The 27,249-nt window shown below is 34.0% G+C and overlaps 2 protein-coding genes across 2 annotated transcripts; both read right to left on the bottom strand.

The window, feature by feature from the left end:
* Positions 1-47: 47 nt before the first annotated feature.
* On the bottom strand, positions 48-967 carry LOC143914084 (uncharacterized). The gene is made up of 6 exons (XM_077434175.1): positions 938-967; positions 689-840; positions 562-607; positions 415-492; positions 231-334; positions 48-129 (listed from the first exon to the last, which is right to left on the bottom strand). Exons 1-6 carry the CDS (start codon positions 965-967, stop codon positions 48-50), a joined length of 492 nt encoding a protein of 163 aa, XP_077290301.1.
* tinc (transmembrane protein tincar) lies at positions 917-27,249 on the bottom strand. The gene is made up of 9 exons (XM_077434174.1): positions 27,033-27,249; positions 22,855-22,986; positions 11,069-11,467; positions 10,619-10,991; positions 9,857-10,543; positions 8,314-8,443; positions 8,027-8,221; positions 7,025-7,895; positions 917-1,087 (listed from the first exon to the last, which is right to left on the bottom strand). Exons 1-9 carry the CDS (start codon positions 27,196-27,198, stop codon positions 1,068-1,070), a joined length of 2,973 nt encoding a protein of 990 aa, XP_077290300.1. The 5' UTR covers positions 27,199-27,249; the 3' UTR covers positions 917-1,067.

The raw sequence follows: 27,249 nt of genomic DNA, 5'->3' as shown, positions 1-27,249 counted from the left end.
AATCAAATAAATGAATCATAGAATGTAATATATTCAAATTTCTGAATTCATTCAACAGTTTTTGCTTTTATTTCTTCAGTAGGATAAAGAGAGATGGCAGTTGGTTCAGGCGTCGGTGTCAATCGATTTCTATAATAAAACCAGATATAATACAATGAGTTTTCTATGATCTACATATGTGTATAATTTTATCTATTTCATATGAATTTTATTTAATATTCTAAATTTACTTATGTTTAGCTTCGTAAGTACTAGGCACCAAAAAGCAGTTCGATTCCTTGTAGATATACGTTTTTTTAGATACCCATGGCCACATTAGACTCCAATTAGAATTCTGCAAAGTACACGTTAATTTAATATAATATTTATCAATTAGTCATATAAAATTTTATATGTTTGTAAAATTCAACTAACAGTTTTACAAACGATCTGTCTCTTTTTTCTTTTTTCTTCCTCTCTTTTTCTCTCTTCCTCTTCTTCGTCATAAAATTCCTGAAATTAATATGATAATTTTTTTTTTATGCTTCAAACAATAAAATAATGTAAAGAAATACGCTGTACCTCTTCATCTTGCCAGGAATTGAAAGTCGTATCTGTATCTTCAGGACTAAAAAATAAAGGAATTATGTGTAATTATAATATGTACACACAATACTTTTAAGATTATAATAATATTATAAGCACTCACGCTGTAACTGCTAATCTGATGTAAACTCCAGATTCTAAAATCATATCGTGAGCTTCTTGTAACGTCAGTGTTTCGGTTTGGATGTCGTTTATTCTTTTCAATTTATCACCTTTTTTAATTCCGGCTTTTTCAGCTCGACTATTTCTCTTCACCTAAGTTTGCAACAATTAAAATTATACGCATATAAGATTGCTTAAGGAATTTCATAGTTTTTGTATTACCTTTGTGACCCTGAGAGGAGTCCCATACTTTGATCCACCAGCCAAATCGAACCCCCATATCGTGTCATCAAAGTTTACCCTTTCGTGAACACCCTCATTGCTAGACTCCCAACTGGCCTTTTCTAAGCGACCTGGTGGTAGTAACTTGGGATTGATTTCTATCTTGGCCATGACACTGCTGTAAACAAAACAAAGACCGACAATGTCAAAAAAACTACGGCTTGTTGAGTGTGATCGATATAAACTCATTGGCTAAGCACAACAAAGGAATAGTTGAAATGGTGGCAGATCTCTTTGGTTGCTAAATGGTACACTGAGTGTTGCAATCATTTACTAGTGAATTTAGAGCTTTATATTGGGTCAAGTGAGTTGTTTAATAATACATTTGTTTACATTTCTAATTTTGATTTTAAACTTCAATAGTAATGCATACATTTTGGAAGAAGTCAGTGCAAATATGAGAAACTATTCAAGTGTGTTCAAACAAAATAAGGTACATACGACTTATTTACTTTTCAAATATTCAAAGCCACTACATATTTATATATAGAAATGCTTCATTGCTATAATATTTTTGTGAAGGATTATAATAGTGAAGTAAAAATAAATTGATTGAAACTACTGATTTCTAAGTTTGAATATAATATATAAAATTAATCACTGCGAAAATAAATACTTACGAAATCGTGAATGGAAGTAGTTTTACTATGAAGTAAATCGGAAGTAGATGAATGAAAAGATTGATGGTAAATAAAGTTGACGGGGTATACTGATGAAAGTTGATCTGTTCACTGGCCAATTACCGATAGAAATATGACTGCTAAAATCAATATCGATCGCTGATAAAGCTGTGTTGTTGATCGACGCAATCAAGTGACACGGTCAACCAAGGAGCGTACTTGGAAAAAAACGGAATAATTAAATGGGGCATAGTTCATTGCTGACCTTAAATGATTTCCTTTTAATTTGGAAAAGTCACTCACACATTATGTGATCTTTAAATGAACCATATTTTTTAAAAGGATATCAGATCTTGTTACTCAAATTCTAGCTTCATATGATATATTTTACATGTTCCTTTTAATCTGCCATTAAAACATCAGGAAACTGCAAAAATCTAAGAAAAACATTGACTTCTACAAATTCTAACCTAATCCAACTATAATGAGCAGTATGAATACACACATTTCCATACATACATAAGTACTCATACTGCTATCAGAACTTTTTGTACATTTTTGAATAACTCGGATTGTTCCAGATGTCTCGTATAATACATTCCGGTTAGCCCAAACAATGTAATAATTTGTTTTATTTAAATTCACAATTCGATTTTTTACGTTTATTTAAGTTCACGATTAAATACACGCATCAAATTCATAATCACATATATTTCTATATAATAATTGATCTATCTACAAATTATCAGTGTGCACAAGGATTTATGGAGTTAGACATTAGATTTCCGTCATCAACACCAAAAATTTGTGCACTAGTGAATTTTGAACAATAGAATCAATTGGAAATAATAACTATGTGATATCAGAGGAAATTATAATCTCTTTTGATTTGTTTATTTGTAGCATTTTGTTCAAAAATTATGACAAAAATAAGTTGTAAATGGACTTTTGGCATAATTTGTATATATGTATATACCCAGTGGCGGCTCGTGGATAAGATATCTGGGGGTGCTGCGGTTGATTAAAAATAAAAAAAATGTTTATTTGGATTATATTTTACTATTAACATCAAAATTATCACAATTAAACATTATATGTATTTTATTTAATTTAAAAATTGATTCTTCTGTCTTTTTTCCTTGAAAAAAGGTCTATCACCTTTTCGTTAAATTTTTCACTGTTCATAATCATTCTTATTCAAAAAATATACATTTTAGGAATCTACTCTATATGATTAAATGAATACATATGTACGTATGCTGTCAGTTTTCATCAGGGGCGTCATTTCAGCTTTTCCCAGGGGGGAGGCACAATTTTTGACCGGTAAGGAATGACTATCTAGGGAGGGGGGGTTTATTATACTATAAAAAATGAGGGTATATGAATTTTAATTATTTCTTTTAATAATATTTTTATCCATAAAATTAATAGTAAAATAATTTTAGCGGATAAACAAGTTTTACAAATATCTTTCAAAGCAACACAAACAACAAAACAAAATAGATTTGGGAGTTAACATTTTTTTTCTAGGAAAAATCTACGTGTTTATACCTGACAGTGTTCTAAAGAATTTCAATAGCACTTAAACCAGATTTTTTTTAAAATGTCACATGTACCAGTCTGGTTTTCAGCCCGTCATATGTACATAGTTGTAACAAGTAGTATATATTATGTAAATTAAACGGTCAGAAAATACGTATGTAGATGGATTGGTCAGTCTTTCAATTAATTTATTCTGATAGTTGCTTGAATGAAGACTTATTGAAGCAGTTGAATATAGCAGTCTATAGTTTATACAAAACTAGTTTGGTTAGCTTGCTACCACACCGCACTTTCTATGGACATGCACAATGAAATGATTTTTGAAGCTTATTTTTTGATAAATTTAATAAAAGTATTTACTGACCAATTTTTGTATATTGCTACCATTTAATTTAAAAGTCATTGACCAATATTTAATAACTGATCAAAAGTTTTGTTTATCTTTTCATATCCATATATGTACTTTATGTATGTATTATATTATTGTTTAAATTCGGTCCTGGATATAGTCTTAGCATTTTCTAAGAGTTGTCGTTGTTGGTGAGTGCAGTATGAGAGCATGAACATTTATCTGGCACTGAGCCATCACATGCTTAGCGCACTTTTCGTGCTTCACGTTCCATAACAGTTCCACTGGAACCGACTATCATAATAGTTGACATCTACGATGTTCTAAACACGCCGATCATAGCGTGGATGCAATTTGGAATTTCCGGTCTTTTTTTATAATAAAGTTGCTAAAAGCATATTGAATCACAACAACGACGTGTTTTATCGATCAATTAATCGGTGTATATATTTGATATATTGTATACATTTGAGCGAAGGTGAAATAAGTAATCGTCGTAAATCACCATGACGACTGACGATCTTACAACGTGATAATTTGTTGCCAATTGATCATCGAATTCATGAATGGGAAGTGGTTTCGGTGTCACAGCCAAATTCTTTAAAGTTAATTTGGACACACTTCAATCACGTTTGATTAATTGGATTAATTGTTTACGACAGATTGACGTGAAAAATGCATTACTAACGATTTATATTTGTAGCATATATTTTTTGAATTGTTTAAAATAAAGTAAAAAACGTGTTTTCCGTAAATTTCAATAGTTAATTTATTCATTTTTTCTTTCAACTGTAACATCATACAAAAGGAGAGAGGGGTGAGCACATATTGCTTAATGCTAATTTCATACAACATTAAATGTAAATAATGTATAAAAATCACTTTTATCGATACTTGTTATGGCTTGCATTTAATTTAATATAAATATTTTAATTATAAAGGTCTGTTCATACATATCTAGCACGACCCGTATCCTGCAGGAGTCATGCAAGTGCGGATAGTATTCTTTGGTACATTCTATATGGACGCGCATGAATGCGTAAATGCGCATGCGCGAATGGAGTTTGAATACGTTCATATAATGTACCAAAGAATACTATCCGCACTTGCATGACACCTGCAGGATACGGTACGTGCTGGATAGGTATGAACAGACCTTAAATCGGTGGAAATCATGTTAAGTCTCATGAAAATCATGTTAAATCATGTTAAGTCGTTCAACGAAGGATTAGATTCGTCGATTCTACGATTGTTAACCGTCAGCTATTTTACCATGTCTCGATTTTACATATACATACGAGCTTTAACTTAACACATGTGTTGTGAACTCTCCATAATATCATATAATTAAAAACATGTTGAAATATTTTAATTATAAAAAGTAATTAAAATATACTGTTTGTGTCGTCGTATCAATGGTAAAATTAAATACATCACTAATAACGTTAAACTATCAATAAATATGGTTGTATTCTTTTTTTAAATAAATGCATTGGTTTTACCACTAATGTTACAATTTAATTACACTATTATAAAAAACATTAATTTCATTCGTATCTACATATACACTTACAATCAAAAAACCTTATTAACATTTTACAATTTTTTTACGATGCCTGAAAATCTTATTCGAATGTTCCATAAACGCTAAACATCAGATTTCGTGAGTCCAAAAAAAAGACATAAAATTTTGAAATATTTATTATAATTTCCATTTATCTTTTATAGCGTAAAAATTATTATTATTAATTAGTATATGCTTATTTGAAAAAATATTTGGTAAAGTTGCGTTTTGCCTAGATTTTAAGTTAAAATAAAATGGAATGATGCAAACATTGCTCACCGAAATCATTCCTTTTAAATTGTTCTCATTTTTTTTTTAAATAACGATTCGTATATTAAATTATTTAACTAATTAATAATAACAAAATATACAAAATGTACAAAATAACAATTGTCGATCAATAGTTAACACAACAAATAATACCTATTTAAATACGACAATACGTTCGTTCGTTCGTTCGAATTGAGTTAATAAACAACAAATTTCAAAAGTAATTCATCATTACAAAATTCACACTTTCGTATTTTGTGCACATTACTGAAGTGAATACGATCAGATCGAGCGGGCTCAGTTTTCCAGAAACAGTTAAATCAAAGCCGTCGACATCCATTATCTTAGTAGTATATAAAATGCTACAAAAGTGAACCTATATAAGAAACTAAAATTCTGTTATAAGTACATTTTCGTGTATAAAAACTAATCAGTCTTTTTACAAATTCGAGGTTTTAATTTAAACTCGACATTATTTTATTTTGTTTTATCAAAATTGATATAAAATATTGTGAACCCATAATTTTTGGTGCGTAAGCGTCTTACAAAAAAAAGTATGCTACGTATTTATTTTATTATATGCTAAAATTAAATTTAAACAATAAAGGCTCACATTTACCCATTCAATACACTTCCGAATGTCTGTACATCTATCTAATATTCAAGTATCGTTCCAAAGCTGAACAAAATTGTGCCTTCGTACCAAACAGTCCAATTTAAAGCCGTTTCCATTTACGTCAAACGTTTTGCCAAAATCTACATTAATTTATTAAAGATAGTTATTAATGGATTTATTAAAATAGATGATATCACTCAAGGATGATATCACTGGATGTAGTGATTTCTTTTATAATATGTAAATGAACTTTGATTTGTTATACAAAATCCTACAGAAAGGCATTTTCTCAAGATATGGTACTTTATCTTATTTACTTTTTGAATATTATTATTTCGTCGATATATATTTTTATTTTTTCTTTGTATTCTCGTATAAATTATAATACAAATATTAGACACTATGTGTATACTTAATATTGTCGTAAAATCTCTTTAGGTAAAAACATCCAAAAGCGATATGGCAATTTCAATGATGATATGAAAATGTATGAAAAATTATTGTGCACTTTGTTTCCTTAAAATATGAATATTTTCACACACACAAAAAAACGTTCAATCCAAAGTGTGACAATTTTTTAAAAAATCTACTACATTATAAAATTTTCTGATGTACGATAATATACATAATTAATGAAAATTATTTAAACTACATTATTAAACAACGATGAAAATTAGTGTAATTTAAATTTGAAATCAAGGAAAATTGTAAGGGTACCAAAATTGTACACCGATTTATTTATTATCACGCCGAAATTATGACACTGAACCATACATTTTGCAAACACGTTACAAAATCTACTCTGTATAAGTATAAAATTACTCTATATATTTTTTAAATATAATATACAACTCTATGATACAAGTTTTAGTTATTTTTACACATAACAAAAGAGATCAACTGTGCGTATAAACAATATTTACACAAGAAACTGCGAAAATGCAGAATGGAAACTTCTCATTAATAATACATACATACAACTTAAGCTCTATTAACACTAACGTACATATTATTATCAGAGTCACCGCTGGATGCCATCGAAAAATTTGCCGAGTCCCTTTCAGTCTCGTGCATTAAATGATTGGAATGCATACCATAATGATTGGGTTGCAGGAGATGAACGGGGAACGAATGATGCGTGGGAGCAGCTCGGGGACGAGCAGGAGGTCGACGTATGGCCGGCACAGCTCCGACGAGTCTCAATCCACCTTGATTAGTGGACGGTAGAGTACAATGAGGTCTCGAGAACGAGTGGCAACTAGATCCCGATCCCATCGGCGGGGGTAGCATGACTCCTCTAGCTACCAGAGACAACGGCATCGTCGAACATTGTGGCACAACAGCATCCACTTGCTGTGTCGGATAGTGCGGCAAAGTTGCAGACGAAGCTACGATGTTCTTCAACGATTCTTTACTGTTTGTAAACGTGGTCATCTTCATATTGGTCGGTCTGCCGAACGGTTCTTCGTTTATAACCGGTTGTGGAATGATCGACTTGACTTTCGGCTGCATGCTCTTTCGTCTTATTATAACAGTGTTTTCAGATGAATTTTCAATTATGGTCGATGGTATATTACAATCTGTTAAATGACCGTTGATTGTAGGGTGAATAACTGTGGTGTATTGCATGCCGGAGAATCCATATATAGGTTGGTTTGTTTCAGGAGAAGTGAACGTTGACGTCACCGTCGGTGGAAGAACACCTCTCTGTAGAGAGAAACTCTTAAGTCTGTTCTCTTCTTTGGGTTGATGCTCAAGTACAAATTCGTCGAGACTGTTCGCTCGAGGACGCTGAGCAGGCATACTAGCGGCTGAGTGTACACCGCTTGATGAATCGCTTGTACTTGAACCGGGAGGATCAGGCGGTGAGGAACTGCTACTCCCGGAGCCTGAACGTACTGCTTCTTCACCAGGCATACCAGAATCCGCTCGTCTTAAACATCTAGGTGTAAGTCCACTGCTTGACTGAAAAACAAATAAAAAAAAAAAATCAATAATTTCATTCTACATATAAAAATATTCAATTCATGTGCATTATGTTAGGTTTGTTAATATTGGTTATAAAAATGTGATCAATGGTGCTGTGGACGTCTAACCTGGCATTCACTCGTATGTACAGTGACTGCCGAGGAAGTTGTGACGGGTGAAAGCTGTGAGTTCGGCTCGGTGGGAGGGTCCGGTAGAGGTTCCGGAGTTAACAGTGGGCTCGGATCGTCATAGTCACACGGGGGTACCAGATCGCGATTTGTGCAAGCGTAAGTTACGCTGTCGTCGCGTACGCATGCCAAAAGCTGCACGGCGTGCACGACAGGTGAATAAGTGTGTTAGTTATTTGTTAGTATTGCATAATATATAATAGAATGAAAATTTCCCATTTGAATACCTTTCCTTCTTCGGATGTGTCATCGCCGGGGTCGAGGAGCAGTGCACTTCCGATGGGCAACTCTTTTAAGGTGGCGTAGTCCCCGTCATCCGTCTCACCGATACGTAGCGAGGTTCCACGTTCCTTATTACTGAAAAATTCAAATTTTATTATGAGATTTTTTTAACTAATATGTATCAATTGATATCAAATATTATTGAATTGACAGTAAGTATTAATATAATAGTTTGACAATGAGTAATCAGTATAAACGAAAATTTTGAAAACATTATACATACATATATACATATAAAAACGTTTGAACGCAATCATGTTTTATTTATCTTACATTTTATATTATGAAAAAAATGGTATACGAAAATTTTTAAAGCTGTATTATCTGTGATTTAGTACTTAATGTTCTTTAATATGAACAAACTTGATTTACATATAACAGCAGTATAAGCTCAGTGATTGTGTTAATGCTAACCACCGAGAAACTCCCGATTGAAAAAAAAATATTCAGAAATATTTCTATAGTGCTGCTGGTCAGACTTGGATATTTGTGACTCCAATTCAATCATTTCCTATCAGAGTTTGCTAATTTATCTGATTTCATTGTGGAAACGGTTCCTCATAAAATTGACAAAACCTACCTTCTATTTGTTACTACTATTTGAATATGATAAGACATGTTTAATACCATAGGTTAAGGTCAGGGGCAACCCGTAATGGTATCATGGGAAAATATAAATATAATATAATACATATAACAAGCCCCAATTTAATTTATTATCAATTTTTACGGTCAAAAAAGGTTTTGTAGAAAAATTAACTTCATATTTGCTTGCATTGACCATAATTTCATTGCAAATTTTATATTTCGAAGAGAAGTTGTCAAAAACTATCGTTCTTTTTAGTGTAGAGCTATGTATATAATTTTTAAGTTCAAAATATAATTCTTTTACATACAGACTTACTAATAACTAACTGGGATATACATCTATAAAAATAATGATATTTGTGTAATTCCTAAAAAGTTTATTGATATAAAAAAATTTGTAGAAAAAATAGGCTATATTAAAAATTACTTAAAGAATGCATAGTTAAAAATTATTAATATGTCATTAGAACCATTTTCACAATAATCACAAAATAAATAATAATTTTCAAAGTTTTCATTTATACTGATCAAAATTAAGTAATAGATTAACTAACATAATTGAACAAACACGAATCACACATCACAAAACGATCATGCAAAAACATCAAAGCAAAACATAAATAAAGTGTGATGAAGTTGGTTAGAATATGAATAGGAAAAAGGCAAAATATTGTAAGTTTACGGTAAGCTTTTGAAAAAAGGCATTGTTAAATAAAAAACACACAAAATTAATAGAACCTTTTTTCAATTGCTTTTTTAGTATGATATGTGTAAATGTGTAAAAAAAAATAAAAAAATAAAAAGCGACTAAGACACACACGACATGGCAGGCACAAGTCAAGAGACGGAAAAGTCACGTTGTAAAAACACGACAGCCAGTATGAAGTGTGGTTTAGTTACCGGGGATTAGACGTACAGGGTACATCATTAAAGGTCACTTTTTGCGTCGGCTTTCCGCTTCCCGTCGTATTGCTGCCGGCCAACTTCTTGTTGAACCAAGTCAATTTGTCGTTGGAATCGGAGGGATTCAGCGACATAGTTTTGGGCCTCAGCCAGTATATTTGTTCTTCCCCGTCTTCGTCACTGCTGGATTTGGCCTTCTTCTCCAAAGCCGTCCTTTGAATAACGCCCATAATCGCTTTTTTAGGAGAGGTTTCCGATATCGTATAAGTCCTACCGTTGCCAACAATGAGTAATGGCTGGGACGGTAGATCCTCATCCCTATGGGAGGAGAGCAAATCGACGTCTGTGACTAGTTTGATTGAACGCGCAGAGCGAACTGTGGCGCGTCCTATAGTGACTCTTATTTTAAAAGTCCATTTTTGCTTGAGGGTGAGGAACAGCCAAATCAAAACCCACAGGAAGAGATGAAGGATTGACGAGATGACGCAAGCTAGAGCTGCACCGTCGAGACTCCCACGATATATGACAGTATAGTCGTGGAGCAAAGGAGCACAACAAACAGCTATAGCCAACAAGACACATAAAGCTGCACAATGTGTGAAATATCCCCAACCACTAGACGTTCTGCCCTCTCTGATTGAAATAACTCTTTTTTCTCGTTCAGTGTTTAGGAAGGAATTGAATCTGAAAAATTGGAAAGATTTATTAGTCAATTGTAATTTTATACGTTGCATGTTCAAATGATTCTAAGACACTCACCGTCCGTAGCCGTATAGATACAAGACTAAGCTGGAAGATAAGATCAATATCCCAGAGAGAATGTATAGCGCCAGTGTAACGTGTGGATTCAGCAAAAATGGAGACTCGCCGCCGAGCAAGTTAATTTCAGATCGATGTCTTAAAAGTGGTAGGACTTTTTCAGCGCCGACGACTTGTACTTTATAAAGGACAGACATCCCTGAGAATGATATTAGACTTTGAATTCCATTCGCCAGAAGTTGGAAGGAGAAAATTAGGCCAAAACATTTATTAGTGCTCCAGAAGACGGCTGGGTAGCGCACAGCATACACTAACAGAGCTACTGCGTAGTTTAAAAACTCCAATGAAACAGGACCGTGCCAAGAATTCGGTACTGAAAATAAAATAAAAAAAATATATTATTAAATTTTCTTTGAATTCGACTTATGTATATTGTGTAGCTTTTATTACCTGCAGTAGAATCCCAAGGTTCAATTCCGAAAATGTCAATCAAAGTCTTTTCCATGCTGAACGGCAAGCTCTTCGGAGGCAATCCAGTGTTGTTGACTTTTTTCTCAGTCTCGTTTATACTAGGTGTCTTTATAGTAGTAGTGGTACTAGTGGTAGTATATCTAGCGAAAAATTTCGTGACATTTAATTTCTTCGTTGGAGTCAAATTTTGTGCGTTTCTGTTCAAAGCTGGTAAAGGTTTAGAAGTTGCGTTGATAGAGTGAATCGGCGATGGAGATGTGACCATTGGCAAGGGTGTCGGCATTGAGGAAATGTTGTTCGAAGATGTCATGAAACTCAGCACGACTATCCGATCCCTATTGATCACGAGGAAGTCCAAATCTGTCCTCCAAACGGCATCTGGAATAAATATGAATTGTTACAAAAAAAAGTCAACATTGAAAGGTCGTCACGCGAATAAAGGTCGTACTAAATCGATTGCTTATTTTAGTACAGCGCTTCGTGGAAATTGCGATCGATAAGGCTCACGTTAGAATTGTGCCACGAATGCATGCAGGCATTTGGCGATTGCATAAAGTGCAAGGTCGAATAGTTTTCTTTAAAACATTGTAATTTAATGCATTTCTTTCAGGCAATATTTTTTTGTAATAGACTTTTGAAAAGTTAAAAAAAATTGTTACAAAATCACACATTTTAAGAAGACAGTTCCTGACATGGGCCTGAATATAAAAACGCGGTGAATTGGATCCATCATTCAACAATAATACGTTTCGAAGCTTTGTGAAAGGGCAATGGATTCTTATTTCTACCATTGATATATTATAATATAGTACAAACTTAAGCTCTAAAAGCAGGCCTCGATTATTGTCATCGTAACTAATTTCCAAAAAAAAAAAAATTACTTTGTTGTTTTCAAAAATTTTTTTCAAAATAAAACCCTGATTCACATAGAAAATTTTCCACGTTCCATAAATTTTTCTATAAAAATTACTTTTAATACGTAGCGTATGTTACAGTTCAAGTGTACATTTCATTCGTTTATGAACAGTTTGTTCATACACGAACCAATCTAGCCCGTTATAGCGTACAAAAAAGAACAAATTGACAAACTAGTGTGTTCATGCACAAACTATTAGGCATAAGTTTAAGTTTTCTCAATCATTTTCCCATTCTCTATGTAATTATTATTCTTACCCTGGGTTGTAATATTTTTAATGTTAGCGAAAACGGGAATTATAGCAACGTTGTAATGTGGTTCCATAGGATTAACCATTTAAAATTCTTGGCGTTTGGATATCACAAAAGTTTTGGCAGTTAAAAGTTTCATGCAACACCTGGTGAATCTATTTGAATACAGCTTTTGACTGTTAGCAATTAAACTAAAATCAATAGCTCATGTATGAACAAACTAGTATGTTCATGAACGAACCGGAGTGAACACTTGGACTGGAACAAATGTACATATGTACATTCGATATATCTGATTCTTTACTGAAAAGATCAACAAAGAAATTAAAGTTTTCTTGAATAAAGCATTTAAACTAAAATCAATCAAAAAGGAGTACGAACAAACTAGTATGTTCATAAACGAACGAGAGTGAACACCTGGACTGTAACATCATATACATATATACATATTATGCTTTACTGAAAAGATCATCAGAAATTTTGTTTTACAGCCCTCCAAGAAATTATTCCTTGGAATTTAAAACTATTCCTTTAGAAAAACACTCCTTATTGATTTTGACATGAATTGATTTTTATCCTCTATTAGTATTAACGAGATTATTATTTTTTCGAACAAGTTATGTACAGTCAACCCTTCTACATATAACGTGCCGGATCACTTCAACAAAAAGGCTTATGTAAGACATATAAGAAGAGAAAAGTAAATTGAAAAAAGTAATGAAAATGCAAAAGGATGTTATGTACATATGTATATATCCAGTATCGTGCGATTTTTTTTTTGCGAAACAGTTCCAGCGCGTTACATGAGGGTTGACCCTACTTCTGTTTAAATTCTGCCTCTGAACTTTTAGTTTTTTTTATGTATGTATGTTGAATTGTTCCCGCAAAGCAAACTTTTATTGTATTTTTAAATTTTGTCATAAAAAGTTCCATAAAGTATTATGTATGCAGTATTTTATAAATTCATATTGTTATGTATGTAAACATCACACAGTTTTAATTTAGAGGGGATTAAAATAATGATAAGGATCATGTGTCGCAACGGTTACAAACAGGAATTTAATTTTCAACCTGGGCACTGAGCTTTAATTTACTATAGTGTACCTGTGCATACATTAATATATGTAAGTATAACAACAAGACATAACTCAAGTTAGAGGAGATGGTGGTGGTGTTTGGAGGTCCGTTGTAACCGTGAACTTGTGTATGTTGGGCTGGCAGGGGGTGGTGGGAGGCGTCTGGGTAGGTACGGCACGTTACCGTAAAATCGATAAGTCCTACCCCTACAGGCTACCCCGTAGCACCGTAGCTGGGTCTACGTAGTCGTGCCGCGTAGCCGTTAATTGACAGCGAGCTTCGCGGAAGCTGCCTGACACGGAGCTTCCACAGCAGCCGAAGCAAACGTCCACCGCTACTCGTATCCCATTTCCTCTTTCGCAGCTGGAAATTGGACTTGCTTGTCGAACAGTCTCATCGTTGCATATTGTGCAAAATAGAAATGCACCGAAAAAACGTGCAATGCACTGGCGATACTGTCAAAACGGCCGAAAGCGACCGGCAAAAATTGCAATGCCTTTTTCTAACAATATGTAATACTCATATAAGCGTACCATTTATATGGGTCTACCCCACGGGATCGAATTAGAAATGCACGAAAAACCAAATATCGGAAGGCAAAGATCGAAAATCGAAAGATCTTAAGTCGAAAGATAAAAAAAATGGTGCATGGTAAACGGTACATACTCACGTACATCCTCACTTAATTTGCGCGCGCAGAATACGGGAGGAAAAGCCTGTTCCTCTTGTTCCTGTTGTATCCTGCTCGCGTAAATTAAGTGAGTATGTACCGTTTACCATGCACCTTTTTTTTTTGATCTTTCGACTTAAGATCTTTCGATTTTCGATCTTTGCATTCCGATATTTGATTTTTCGTGCATTTCTAATTCGATCCCGTGAGGTGCACCCCATTTATATGTATTTGTAATATAAACTGCTTAAACATGGCCAATATAATACCCATAGTATTAAATTTATTTAAAATATTATTAAATATTATATACCCATAGTATTAAATTTATTTAAATAGTATTAAATTTATTTAAAATAAATTTAAAGTATTATAACATTTTATTAAATTTATTTGAATAGTTTTATTCTATTTAAATTTATTTGAATACTCATTTGTTTTTCTACGAACCAACAATAGTTATATACAAAGTCTCTTTCGAAATTATATATTAGATATAAAAAAAGGACGCGATTTATGTATGAATTTACAGATCAGTGGCGTGCGTTGAAATTGTCTCTTTTTTTGTCGTACAGCCTTACTTAATGTGTGCGAGCAGGATACAAGAGGAACAGGCTGTTCCCCCTGTATCCTGTTCGCGCACATAAAGTAAGGCTGTACGACAAAAAGCTAGATGACGGCGAAAACCATCTAGCTTTGAGATATTCACCAAGAAAACGCCGAGGCGAGCGCAGTGGGCGAACAATGCCACTGAACATTTAGGGCGATTAACGTCAGGCAGTATCTCGAGGGACAGATTTCAAACGCGTCTTACACTATATTTTTGCACCATCGTAATGGCGGACGATCCATTTACTTATATTGATGACCAAAATGAGCAATATGGCAAACTATCAAAGCGATCGGATAAGAGGCAAATTTTTTCCTGAATTGTAATCGTAAGTGAAACGTAAAGGAGGTTTGTAAAAAGAAAGAGAATTTCACCGCACGCCACTGGTACAGATGTATGTAGCGAACGCGTGGACAAGTATGGAAATTTCAAAAAGACAAATTTTAGAATACCAGGGTTATACGTTATGCATAGGGATGTGGCATTACGAGCGATCGTGTCGAGCAGACGTGGGGAAGCAAAGAAGCGGGGAACTGTGGGGGGGGGGGGAGTGTGGAGCGTCTGATATGTGCTCCTGATATTGAGCGAGTTGGAAGTGGTGAGGTCAGCGTCAGATGCGCGGGAGCGTACACACATACACACATCTACGAGGACACAAACACACATTCATTCATCATTTCGACGTGGGCGAACGGCGGGCGTTTAATGAGCGCTCGAATTTTAACTATTAATACGCGCGTGCCTATAAATTACCTTACACAATATTTAAATATAGCATATAATTTTATTTTAATTCGTATAACAATTCTTTTCCGAAGCCACCTGTTGAAATCAACGGGCACAACACTAGTATTATGATAGAAATGTTTCAACGAAACAGTGTATTATAATTTTGAATCAAATTATTTAAAACTGAAACAAAAGTTTGAATATTTTAAATACTTTAATGTTATTGAAGTTCTTTTGTAATAAAAAAAAAACGACTTTTAAAATGAATAATTCATGTTTATAAAAACGAAAAAGCATTTTGAATCATGTAGATTATAGAAGAATAAGTAATACACACATATATGTATATAGAAACGAATATAATAAAATATAACTGAATGTATTCAATGCTTCTACTCGATTGAATCTTTCGCGTGGTCTTTCGTAGAACTGTAACTAAAACGTACAATCTCTATACATGTTTACAAATGCTTTTATAAATGTATGTTGTCTGAGATTCTGCTATGAGTATGTGCTTTGTAGATACATACATACATTGTATATTATCTATGGAGGCTGTAAACTATACAATAGCATCCTCCCACAATATAAAAACCATACAATGTTAGGATGAATAGAAACGCTATAGAAATGTATACGAACACATTTCACTCCACATACATATATTGAGATATACGATTAACGATTATTTGGCAATAAAAGCATCATAACACTTGCGTTTTATGCATATTCAGTGTGAGTTTTTTTTAACTATGTAAATTTTTATTTCACTTCACTGAATTCGTTCGAGCTTTCAGCACTTACAATACAATACAGTCGTAGCTTTGAAAAAAAAACAACACATTCGAGATAAGAAGAGCGTACTCAAGAAAGAAAACCGTCTTATGTTGATGTCGAAAATATTTAAAATTTGCTCGTTTCCTATATAGGAAAGAGTGTGGGTATTATATACCCATATCTCTACCCTACTCCTTTCCTTTTGGGTATAATTACATTGGATTTGGGAGAAACTTCTAATTAATTAATTTCGCTCTCCAGCTTCTACAGTTATAACGTCATGCCCGTCGTTGCTGGAACAGTTGGGTCTTTGTCTCTAATAAATAATTTGTCTTGTTGACATCAACATCTGATCACCTCCTGCTCGCACAGTTCATTATCGGATGGCTTATATTCCAAGAGCTATCCGACTTCTTAATGAAATCATTGCTGCCCTGTCTGAACGTGATATTTTCCACCTCAGTGAGCGTAGGTTATTGGAGATTATTTTAACCTACATTTGTATGGTAGACTGCGCTCATAATAATTTTCATAATTGGATGTGATGTATGAGTGAAATTTTGATCTTCTCTCTTCCATTTGGGCCTCACACTGATGTTTTGGGCCTCACACGGAAGACATTCCCTACTATGTATTCTATTTATTTGATATTTTTTATTGTTCATTTGTATGTATTATTTTCGTATATTTCTGTTTTTGCTTTTTTCCTTTTCATTATTATGTATTTTTTTCTTGTTTCTAAGCCAGATTATTGTGGCGCATTAGGTTCTTCCGGTAACTCCACAATGGTCCAAAACTATATACATATCATATAGAGTTATCTACTCGCACATTGTACGTATATTTAGAAGGAAAGGTGCAGAATACTACTGTCGGGCTTTCTACAGAGAAGAAGAAGAAGTAAAAAGAGCAATTCTTTGAATATTCGAAGACAGAATGAGCAATTATCGGGACGAGGAGAGGCAATTGTCACAACAATAGATTTCGATTCGGTGTAATTATCCCAAAAGGACGACGGGTTCGATCCTGAAGCATTCATATTGTGGGAACACTCGACCAAAGATTGACTACGAACAAAAACTCGGCGGATTCCACAAATTTTTCCAATATTTTTTTTGTTATACTCTATATTTAATACTAAAATATGTTTAAATACTATCGGAATCGTGTTGAAAGTATCCTTCAAATTCATTCATTCATTGTTTGGTTATGCGATTTGTTATCAATACTTGATATTCAATGCAGAGCATAAATTATACTTAAAATTTATGATATTCGATATTATTAAAGAAAAATTGATTTTTAGAGTGGACCAATATGAGCATTGTATTGCAGAGCTAAAGTGAGCTTACGCTATGTTGGACAGGGGAGCTTTTCAATTTGCATGTTTATAGTTTGTTCGATACGAGCACACGAGTGGTGATATCTGCTAGGGATATTCCATTTCAATTTTTCCGGAAACCCATTCATCCGGAACACAGAAAATCGCAGACACGAACATCCATATATAATAGAGATCCAGAATAAACGATAGATATTTAAGTTTACACTTAAATATTGTACATAAATACTCAAAGTACGTACATAGTGGAAACTTTCCCGTATTTAGCGATGAAAGGTGTGTTTTCAGCACATCACGTTGTGCGAAATCGAGATTTGCATATTTTATAAAGTACAAAGTTCGAATTAAATGGGCGAATTTCTCGAATCGATTTGTACTTAAACGAAACTCATTGATGTGTACATACATATATTTAGAATGAAAATATTACATAATATATGAAAATAAATCTTACAATTTCTCTAATATGTACATACATTCATTCAAAAAATGAATACACGGTATATAATTTGTAACTGTGATGAATTATTAATGTTGGAAAAATACTTTTGAATGTATCTGATATATAAAAAGAAATGAGAAAAACAAATTTGTGCGCAGAAAATTATCATAAAGATCCAAAAAAAATAAATAATAGTACTCTTCGAGGGCGAATTTCTTTTTTTTTGTGAAAATCCTTCAGAGCGACTGTAATTTTTGCCATTCACTGCGGTACGACTGATGAAAAGCGTACAAAAGTAAGCTTTTTTACAGTAAATTTTCCAGTTCGAAAAATTCTCATTTTATCATCTTCATTTCAAGAAAATGGGACACAGCGGATTCAACAAATTCGAAATTCATATTATATATATACATCGATCATCCGTCATAATACTGAGGATTTGTATGACATGCAGCAAGTTATTAGTCGAATATGAGAAGAAAAATATCGTATGATATGATATGCTACTTGAAGTTTGTGTGCAGAAGTGTAAATAGGGATTATTCGTGTTTTCAATGAATAGAAACACGAGTTTTGATTATTATGAACTCTCGAAAAGATGGGGAGAGAGCGGCTTTAAATCTCAAGACGCCTATCTATTTGAAGACGGGCGATTACGCTCGCACGATAAGTTTAATTAAAAAGAGATCGACCCCCCTCCCCCCCATCGGAAAAGCATTGGAAATATCCACCTGGCGATGGTGGTAGAAAATGAAGAAAATTGAGTTGCGGTCGAGGGAAAATTGTTAGGGAATAAAATAAAAAGAAAAACAAAGTATGGGAACAGACGACGATCGACGGAAAGATACAGAGCCTTTTCTTCCGGCAGGAAAAATTCCTGTAATATTATACTCTGCATTCAAAAGAATTCTCCTAGTGACTAAGCAATTAATTTCTATTTATAATATTTTTTATTGATTTGTAATATTCTTTACAGATATTGTTATATATAATTAAGTATAGCAAATATTGCATACCGGTCAGTATGATTGAAAAACATTTTGTAAGGGCTATTGTTGAAAATCACTTTTCGCTCACTGGAAAAGATATTGTTTACCTGTATAGAGGTTGTTGTTTCAAGTTCCGGTCTACTACTGGCGAGATCTTACTGTTTATTAAAAACACAGATCGACCGTTTCCTTCTAGAATTTTCCGTTTTATTTAGCTTAACTGCTGTGATTCTAGTTAATTGGAATCCTTCTTCCTCAGTTTCTCACAAAGCATCTCGAATTTGTTGATTTTTACTAATTATAAGTACATACATATATGCCATGTAAAAATGTTTTCTCCCAAATTTTCCCCAAATGTGTTTGATTGTACCAGATTTGTCTATATGTCTCTATTGTATTTTACATATATACATGCATATATGTAATTGTACTGTAATTTTTGCAATTGTTAGTACAAAATGTGTCGCCTTGGAGTAATTACTGCCATAGCACCTATGATAGAAATGTATGTAATGAAATATAATAAATACTATTAAGTGTATGTAAATATCAAAGAACGCTCTAAAGCAAATTCAAAATTATCGACAATTTTGTGTGGGAAACGAAACATTCCGCTTCGAATGCTATGTATATGTACATATGTATATACATAAGTGCATTCGTGAGTCGCATTTCGAACCGGGAAAACTGTTGCATAAGTCTGTCTTTCGTTAGATGCTCAAGCGCGTGTGAATTTCCCCAGTTGTATCGACTATATAAGGATAAAATTGAAATCCTCTATACACTCCCCCACCCCTTTCTACTTTCGATAATCCGGGTTGAAATCGAATCGGTCGTTGCGGTAATCCGGTGCATTTCAAATTTAGCGCGCGCCCATTAATCCAGGATTCGGGCGATCGGAACGCAACTGAAAACCGACATGGTATCGACGTTTTGAAAGGTGGCAAAAATGAGAAATATTCACCGGAATTTCGGCGAGGGGTTGAAGAGCGGGATTTCGTCGTGGGGTCGTTCTGCAACCCCCTGGAATTTTCCGCATTCCACGGATTCTTCAACGAACCGCACTCTCTCGGGTCAGAAACAACTAATTTAAAAAATTTGCGCTCGGTTTGAAAAAACTTTGTTCGCAGTACAAATGAATTAAATGACGATGCAAGTTGTACTATTTGTAAAAAAAAAAAAACATCGATCCTACAACTCTTGAATTCTATACACGGTAATAACGCAAACGAATCTCTGGAGAATAATAAAAGGTCAAATTTGTATTCGAGGGCGTGCTCGACCGGGTGCATTATTGTCAGTGGTGGTGGGAAAATATCTTTTAGATAAGGCATAAATGTGTAGGGCTAGGGGTGGCTAGTGAGTTGCAGTAACAAACGGTAAGTACCAATAATGGCCATTCGCGAAGACCAAGCCAGAGTAGTGGAGGCCAGGGCCTTTATTGGCGGTGTGAAAGTGCTCGCGTTATCACAAATCATCGCACAATTTCCTCTCCCTACGCCGCTTTTCAGCTTCAGATGAAAAAAGTCAACGACGCGTCGTCACACCACCCCCTATCCTCCCCCTGGTACCCATCTCATACTGGAGGGGCGAAATTCAAAAGCCATTATCGTTATTTTTTGCTGTGCGTCGACAGCGCCCTGAGCGCCCTTTGCCTTTCGCGCCCGTAGAGAAATTATGCAAAAAATTACAATAATAACGTTTCAAGTAAGCGACAAGCTTCTTGTATTCATTCGGGATTTTAAAAGAACATCTGGGATGTTTTCGTTGCATTCCACGCTTGATGCCACTAAATTCAAACAATCACCTTCGTGTTTTTTCCGCTTGATAGCGCTCTTGTAGCATTCGAATTCGGTACATTTTATATGAATAAATTAAAAATTTTAAATTCAACACTAATCGAGACTAAATTTTCAATTTTAAATACTTCTTAGGAAATATTGTGTATCACTAATTTTTGAAATCTGTCCATGCAATCCCATCATCTGAATTTTAGAATGCTAACTTCATTATTAAGAATTAGTATTATGCAGTCCTTATAGAAATAGTGTGGAAAGTCTTATTTTGAATATATGAATCATATATGGAAATAACAAATCTATATAAAAACTATAAAATTAATCGCTATAAGATATACATTGACATCATCAGATTCACTATATAAACCGTACTCATCGTAAGACAGTCAGTCATAACTAGAGATAGGATAGTCACAGTGCTATCCATTGTTCGGCAAACCTTTAACAATGCATTTACAACCTTTGAACAATACACGGCCCCCTCAGGCTCCGGTGACTATTCATAACATCCGATTCAACGAGTCAATATATCGATTCAACCAGCATGAGCACAAGCTCTTGATAGTCAGTACAATACGAGCGAAAGCTTTTAATAAATAGTTCTACGTGTGTCTTAAGTTCATCGTTCGAATATTAACTTTGACTTTCAAGATCAAGTTCAAAAGTGTTTTTCGAATATATATACATATACATATGTACATATTAGTTAAAAGTGTACTTTGTGTAAAATTTTATTTTTTATTCAGTTTTAAAAGAAACTCTTTCATTATAACTTTCGTCGGAACATTAACAAAATGAAAATAATAAATAATTATTGATTGGGATGTTGACTGTTGTTGAATGATAATTATGAACTTTTTAAATACACAAACAGCCCCTGGAACGTGAGAATATGTACATATGTACATATGTAGCCACTTCATCGCCGTGCGCCCACCGGTAGGCGCTTAAGCTAGGTTTGAAATGGACAAATATACGCTACACCTTGAATGAAGCTAAATTAATTTCGGTTTCTTTACAGTTTTCTTTACAATCTTTACATCGACAAATAATTTTTAAAACTAATAAAGTTTTGTATTTTTTGTAAGTTTTAAAAAAAATTCTTTATGTCATTTATATATAGAACGTTTTATTGGAGCCATTACATATTACGTCATTTTTACAAACCTCCTTTACGTTTCACATTATTTATTATTATATAAATTTATCATCGCTGCTAATTATAAGTAAGTAAGTATTTTTACATGAATAAATAAAAATATTCTATTAATGAAAATAATAAATGAATCAAAAATTTAAGAGGAAATTTTTATCATATATAAATATATGTATGTACATAACGAACTTAACAGTATTTCTCAAGTTATCAAAATCGTATACAAAGCAAATATATTATATAAATAAATTATAAAATTTAAAGCTAGTACGAATTAAATTGGTACTTAAAATGATGATTCAGCGCTTACAAACTGAATGAGACTAAATTGAATCTTCCCTTCATTATCCGTCCGCTTGGCAACACGGTATTGTTTTCGCTCTCGTTCTGTTTTTTTTTGTTCACGGTGAACTTCATCGTGAGCACCCCTTTCAATTTACCACCCACCCGTCCCGTTTTTACTTCAATTAACGCTGAAAACGCGAACCCCTAAAGACCATATCGACCGAAACCGACCGCCGTTTTTATTGTTTTAATCTCTATCCTCAGATTGGAAACGGGGAGAGCGGGCTGACAAACAGATATAAAAGGGACATTTTAAAATTTAATCTTTGTCACTCATACTAGCAAAAGGTTTGAGGGTTGACCATCCCACAGCCAAGATAACGTACGGTCAAAATGGATTATTTGGCTCAACTTCTTTGACGTGAGTCGTCGTTTATTTTAGGATTTTCTTTTCTACTGACAAGAAAAATCTGCGGCAGACAATGCGAATTTGATTGCAGGCGTAAATGCAATATGCCGACAGAGGAATCTCAGAACGATGGGGTGGGGGTTGAAACGATGAAAAAAGACACAGATTATATCGCCAACCCCCTGTAGAAACAACAATATTGCGAACGAGGGACACCCCCTTACAAGCAAACTAAGCGAATTTGTCCTTTATTTTATTTTTTTGTAAACAGTCGAATTTAAACACACTAGACTTGTTAAAATTTCAATCTTACCTTGCGACAGAAACCCGGCTTCGATCAACTTCGCCTCCATGGTGACTTTGGGGAGGAGAAGGCAGAAGGCGATCACCAAGTGTAGAAACGGCGCAGTGGGACCTCCATGTTGCCATAAACTTCGAAGGACACCTGAAACGACGACAAAAATATAACAAACTCGTTAAAAAAACTTGAAAGTCGGCAGGGGAGAAAAATATGACTTTGAGTCTTGATTTATGCCGTTTTCAGATTTTCAAACTTTGGAGATTATCGTTGACATTTAATGGGAATACGGTGGAGGAGAGGGACTATGTACCGGTGTTGTAAAAGTTGACCAGAAATGCTTTTAGTAAGAAAAGTGTTGTCGTCTTTCGAAGCGAGAATAAATTATTAAGCCGACGAGACACCCTTGTACTTCATTGCTTTACAATGCCAAAGTAAATATTTTATTTCGGGACACTTTGTCAACTCTGATTTTCATTCAGAGCTGTCAAAAGTCGAACCAGTAAAATACACAAAATAACGCTTCAATTAATTAAAAAAAATGTTTACAACAGCTATTATTTATATTATAGCAGTTTTGTAAGAACACCCAGTGATGAAATATAATCGCATGGGTGTTGGCATATTAAGTTATTAAATAAATAAAAAATGATGAAATATGTCGGTGCTGTGTTCAATCCCCACGCTATCGTATTTATATTCAAATACCTTTTAAATATATTTTTTAATTTAATATTTATATTTAATTGTTTAATATGAAAAAAATGGTAAAAACAACTTACCTACCTATGTAAATAGAAACAATAAAAAAAATAATTAAGTAAATAAATTTTCAAGTAAACATCGGTAGCAAACAGTAATATAGAAGTTTTTTTATTTTATTATTATATTTGTACATTTTGTTGGCAGTGTTTTAGCTGTGACGTACATATGTATGTCGAATCGAAACGACTATTATAGTATGGCGAGCGTTATCACAGATACACAGACATAATAGCGATATTATATATATATATATATATATATATATATATATATATATATATATATATATATATATATATATATATATATATATATATTTATTTACAAATTTGCCATAGTGACTTTACAGATTAACTCCAAGTCTATGGCTAAATATATGTATATAATATAATGTACGTATTACTCAATGAATATCGGAGAAAATGGAGTCAAATAGCAGTTTCCGATTGAACGAGTGCCGTTTTGTTATACGCCAAAGCGTTCTTATTTTTCAAGAGCACTTAATGTATTAGTATTTTGAATTATTATGATTTTCGCCAACAGCCACCCCTCACGACTGAAAAAAGAACCGCATCCCCACCCACTGTGGAGTTTTATTTTTATTCATCGTCGGGATTAAACAAAGCCGTTCTATTGTACGGTAGAGGAATGGCTGCGATGGAAGGGTTGAATTTCTTGCCGAACATCCGGTACCGGTGATGGACGTCGTCGAGGGGTGAAACGGAACGTCTGAATTTTTCCGGGAAAGCGGGGGCGGCCAAATGGCGCGCTGGCTCTCTCTCTCATAAATATTATGAACCCTGCGTCGGGTTTATGATGATGAATGGACGCGGCTTCGCGGCGGATAAAATGCACCAAAGTGCAGCAGAATGAAGAAACCGCGACGGGGAACGGGGAAAAGAATGGAAAAATGGCGACAAAGACGCATTGTTGACGGCAGTCGCGCGTATAAATGAAGGGAATAGTATTCGAGAAGTATCCATAATAAATAAAAAGATCACTCGAAGGATTTCGTAAAGGAATGCTGTGAAATCGCTTTCGTTTCATATTGATTTTCAGTTTGAATTGAAAGAAATGTTCAATATCTACGACTACGTATATACATACATAGTTTTATTTTCACCCATCTCAAGGGCATGTCTGCGGATTAAATTTAAAATACTATAACGAACAGAAGATTTTTGTGAGAAAACTTTTTGTATATTTTTCCACATTACATTGTCAGAAATTTTAATACTTTATAAAACAAAAATATAAAAGAGCCTTGTAATAAATACAGGTACTTTCAAATGAAATATTCTTAATTAAATGATACAGAAAAATACAGTATAGGGTATATTATATGTACACAAAAGAACAAATTTACAAAAGAATTACATAGTTTGTTCATGAATAAACTATGCAGTTCTTTTTTCAATTTTTTTGTCAAAAGTTTAAGTAATCTCATTCGTCGGTCCCATATTCAATTAAGTATTAATAATTATCAATTAATAAGTTAATATGTATGATTACCCTGGATTGCAATATTTTAAAAATCACCGGAAACGGGAATTACAGCAATGTTTTAACGTGGTTTCAATAATATTTCCCTTTCAGATACTTGGCGTTTTGACGTATCAATAGTTAAAAAGTTTTGACAGCAAGTTTCATGCGACACCTGGTGAGTCTATTTGAAATCTATTTCAGCAGCATAGCTCGGTAGATGCGTTAATGCTAACCACCGAAAGGTTAACAGGTTCAATACCGTAAATTGACCTCGATTGAAAAAAAATATTCCGAGTATATGTAATCTGTAGTGCTGTTTGTTTTTTTTTTTTTTAGAGATTTTGCCAATTTACCAAATTGGCAAAGACCATCCTACGCACTAGTTGAATATAATTTCAAAATTTATAATCTATAAATTTATATAATTCAAATTTCATACCATAAATGTCGATCAGGGGCAACTCGCAATAAATCATGGCGAAATATACCTAAATGATGTATTTGACTGTAAGCACTTGAATTAAAACCAATAGTTCGTTTATAAACAAACTATGTAGTATGTTCATGAACGAGCCGGGTGAATACTTGGACTGTAACATATATGTATGTATGTATGTACACATTTTGACTATTTCTATGTATTGAAAAATTCTATTTTAAAAATAATAACTCGAAAGTTAGAAATATGTAAATAGAAAATTTCGAAATTTAAAATTATACCTCCTCGAATTTTATCATCTTAGCAGTTATCGAACTTTTTACAAACTAAATTCGGGCCATTTTCATATGCAAACAAAATCGAAAGTAACTTTTACCTTTTAAGTTTTGCAGTTTGTGAAAAGGAGAGAACCGATAAATCAAAAAAGTCGAACGGAAATTATTAAAACAACATACGCGTCAAACCGGTCTCCGTGACGAGCCAGAATGTTAAATTACAGAAAACGCAAATATCGGAAGGCAAAGATCGAAAATCGAAAGATCTTAAGTCGAAAGATCAAAAAAAAGGGTGCATGGTAAACGGTACATACTCACTTAATTTGTGCGAGCAGGATACAACAGGAACAAGAGGAACAGGCTTTTCCTCTCGTATTAATGTGCGCGCGCAGAATACGGGGGGAAAAAGCCTGTTCCTCTTGTTCCTGTTGTACCTTGCTCGCGCAAATTAAGTGAGTATGTACCGTTTACCATGCACCCTTTTTTTTTGATATTTCGACTTAAGATCTTTCGATTTTCGATCTTTGCCTTCCGATATTTGTGTTTTCTGTAATTTAACATTCTGGCTCGTCACGTAGACCCGCGTCAAACAAGGTGCAACGTGACATGTTACGAAAAAAAAATATATTTTGGTAATGCGTAATATGAAAAAATGTACTGGTAAAAAAAAAAGTCAACAAAAGTGTTGTTATATGTAATACATCAAATAAAACTCATCAAAGACGTTATACGCATTCCTACTTAAAAAGGACTAGACTTTTAACATTCCAATGCTTGTGAAATTTTAATTAGTATATTTTTCGTCACGTAACAAATTCTTTCAACTCCTCAATTTCAATAGACACTTAACTTAAAAGTAAATTTTAAGTATTCCAAGCAGTCAGTACATATAAGCTTTTTAACCAATGGGGCTCGTTAGGAGCACCGTCGACGCTTCGTGTCATCTTTTTTAATGTGCCACGTTGATCGAGTGAGTTTTTAACGTCAGAACACCCCTACCACCACGATGTCACCCCCGGAGCCTTCAACGCATCCCATACACGTATATAGAATGGGCGTTGCTGGAAGTCCCCTCCCAGGTCGAAGCGACGACAACATCCATCCATCACTCTGTCCCTTCGGAGTGACTGGATGCACCCTGATAAATTCTCTAAGGGCCCTAATAAACCACACACTAGCCAACTAGGATCGCGTTACAATCCATCGACTCGAAAACAGTCGATACTTACCATTGTTTTTGGAATGTTCTCTATGCGGAGGAGGACAAGGTGCTGCAGAGCAAGTGGAAAGTCTGGCGCCAAGTTTCCTTCCATCGTTCGGCAAATTTCCAGCCCTGAAGGCAGCTGCGGCCAAAAATGGCGCTAATAACAAAGAAGCCACTCCTAGAGCAATCATGCCAGCTATAACTTCTCCGGGAGCGTTGGAAATGTCCCCGGTAGATCTCCA

Source organism: Arctopsyche grandis, chromosome 7 (assembly GCF_051622035.1).
Source record: "Arctopsyche grandis isolate Sample6627 chromosome 7, ASM5162203v2, whole genome shotgun sequence".
Taxonomy (NCBI): Eukaryota; Metazoa; Arthropoda; class Insecta; order Trichoptera; family Hydropsychidae; genus Arctopsyche; species Arctopsyche grandis.
Note: the sequence above shows the minus strand (reverse complement) of the source record. Positions and strands in the feature narration are given on the sequence as shown.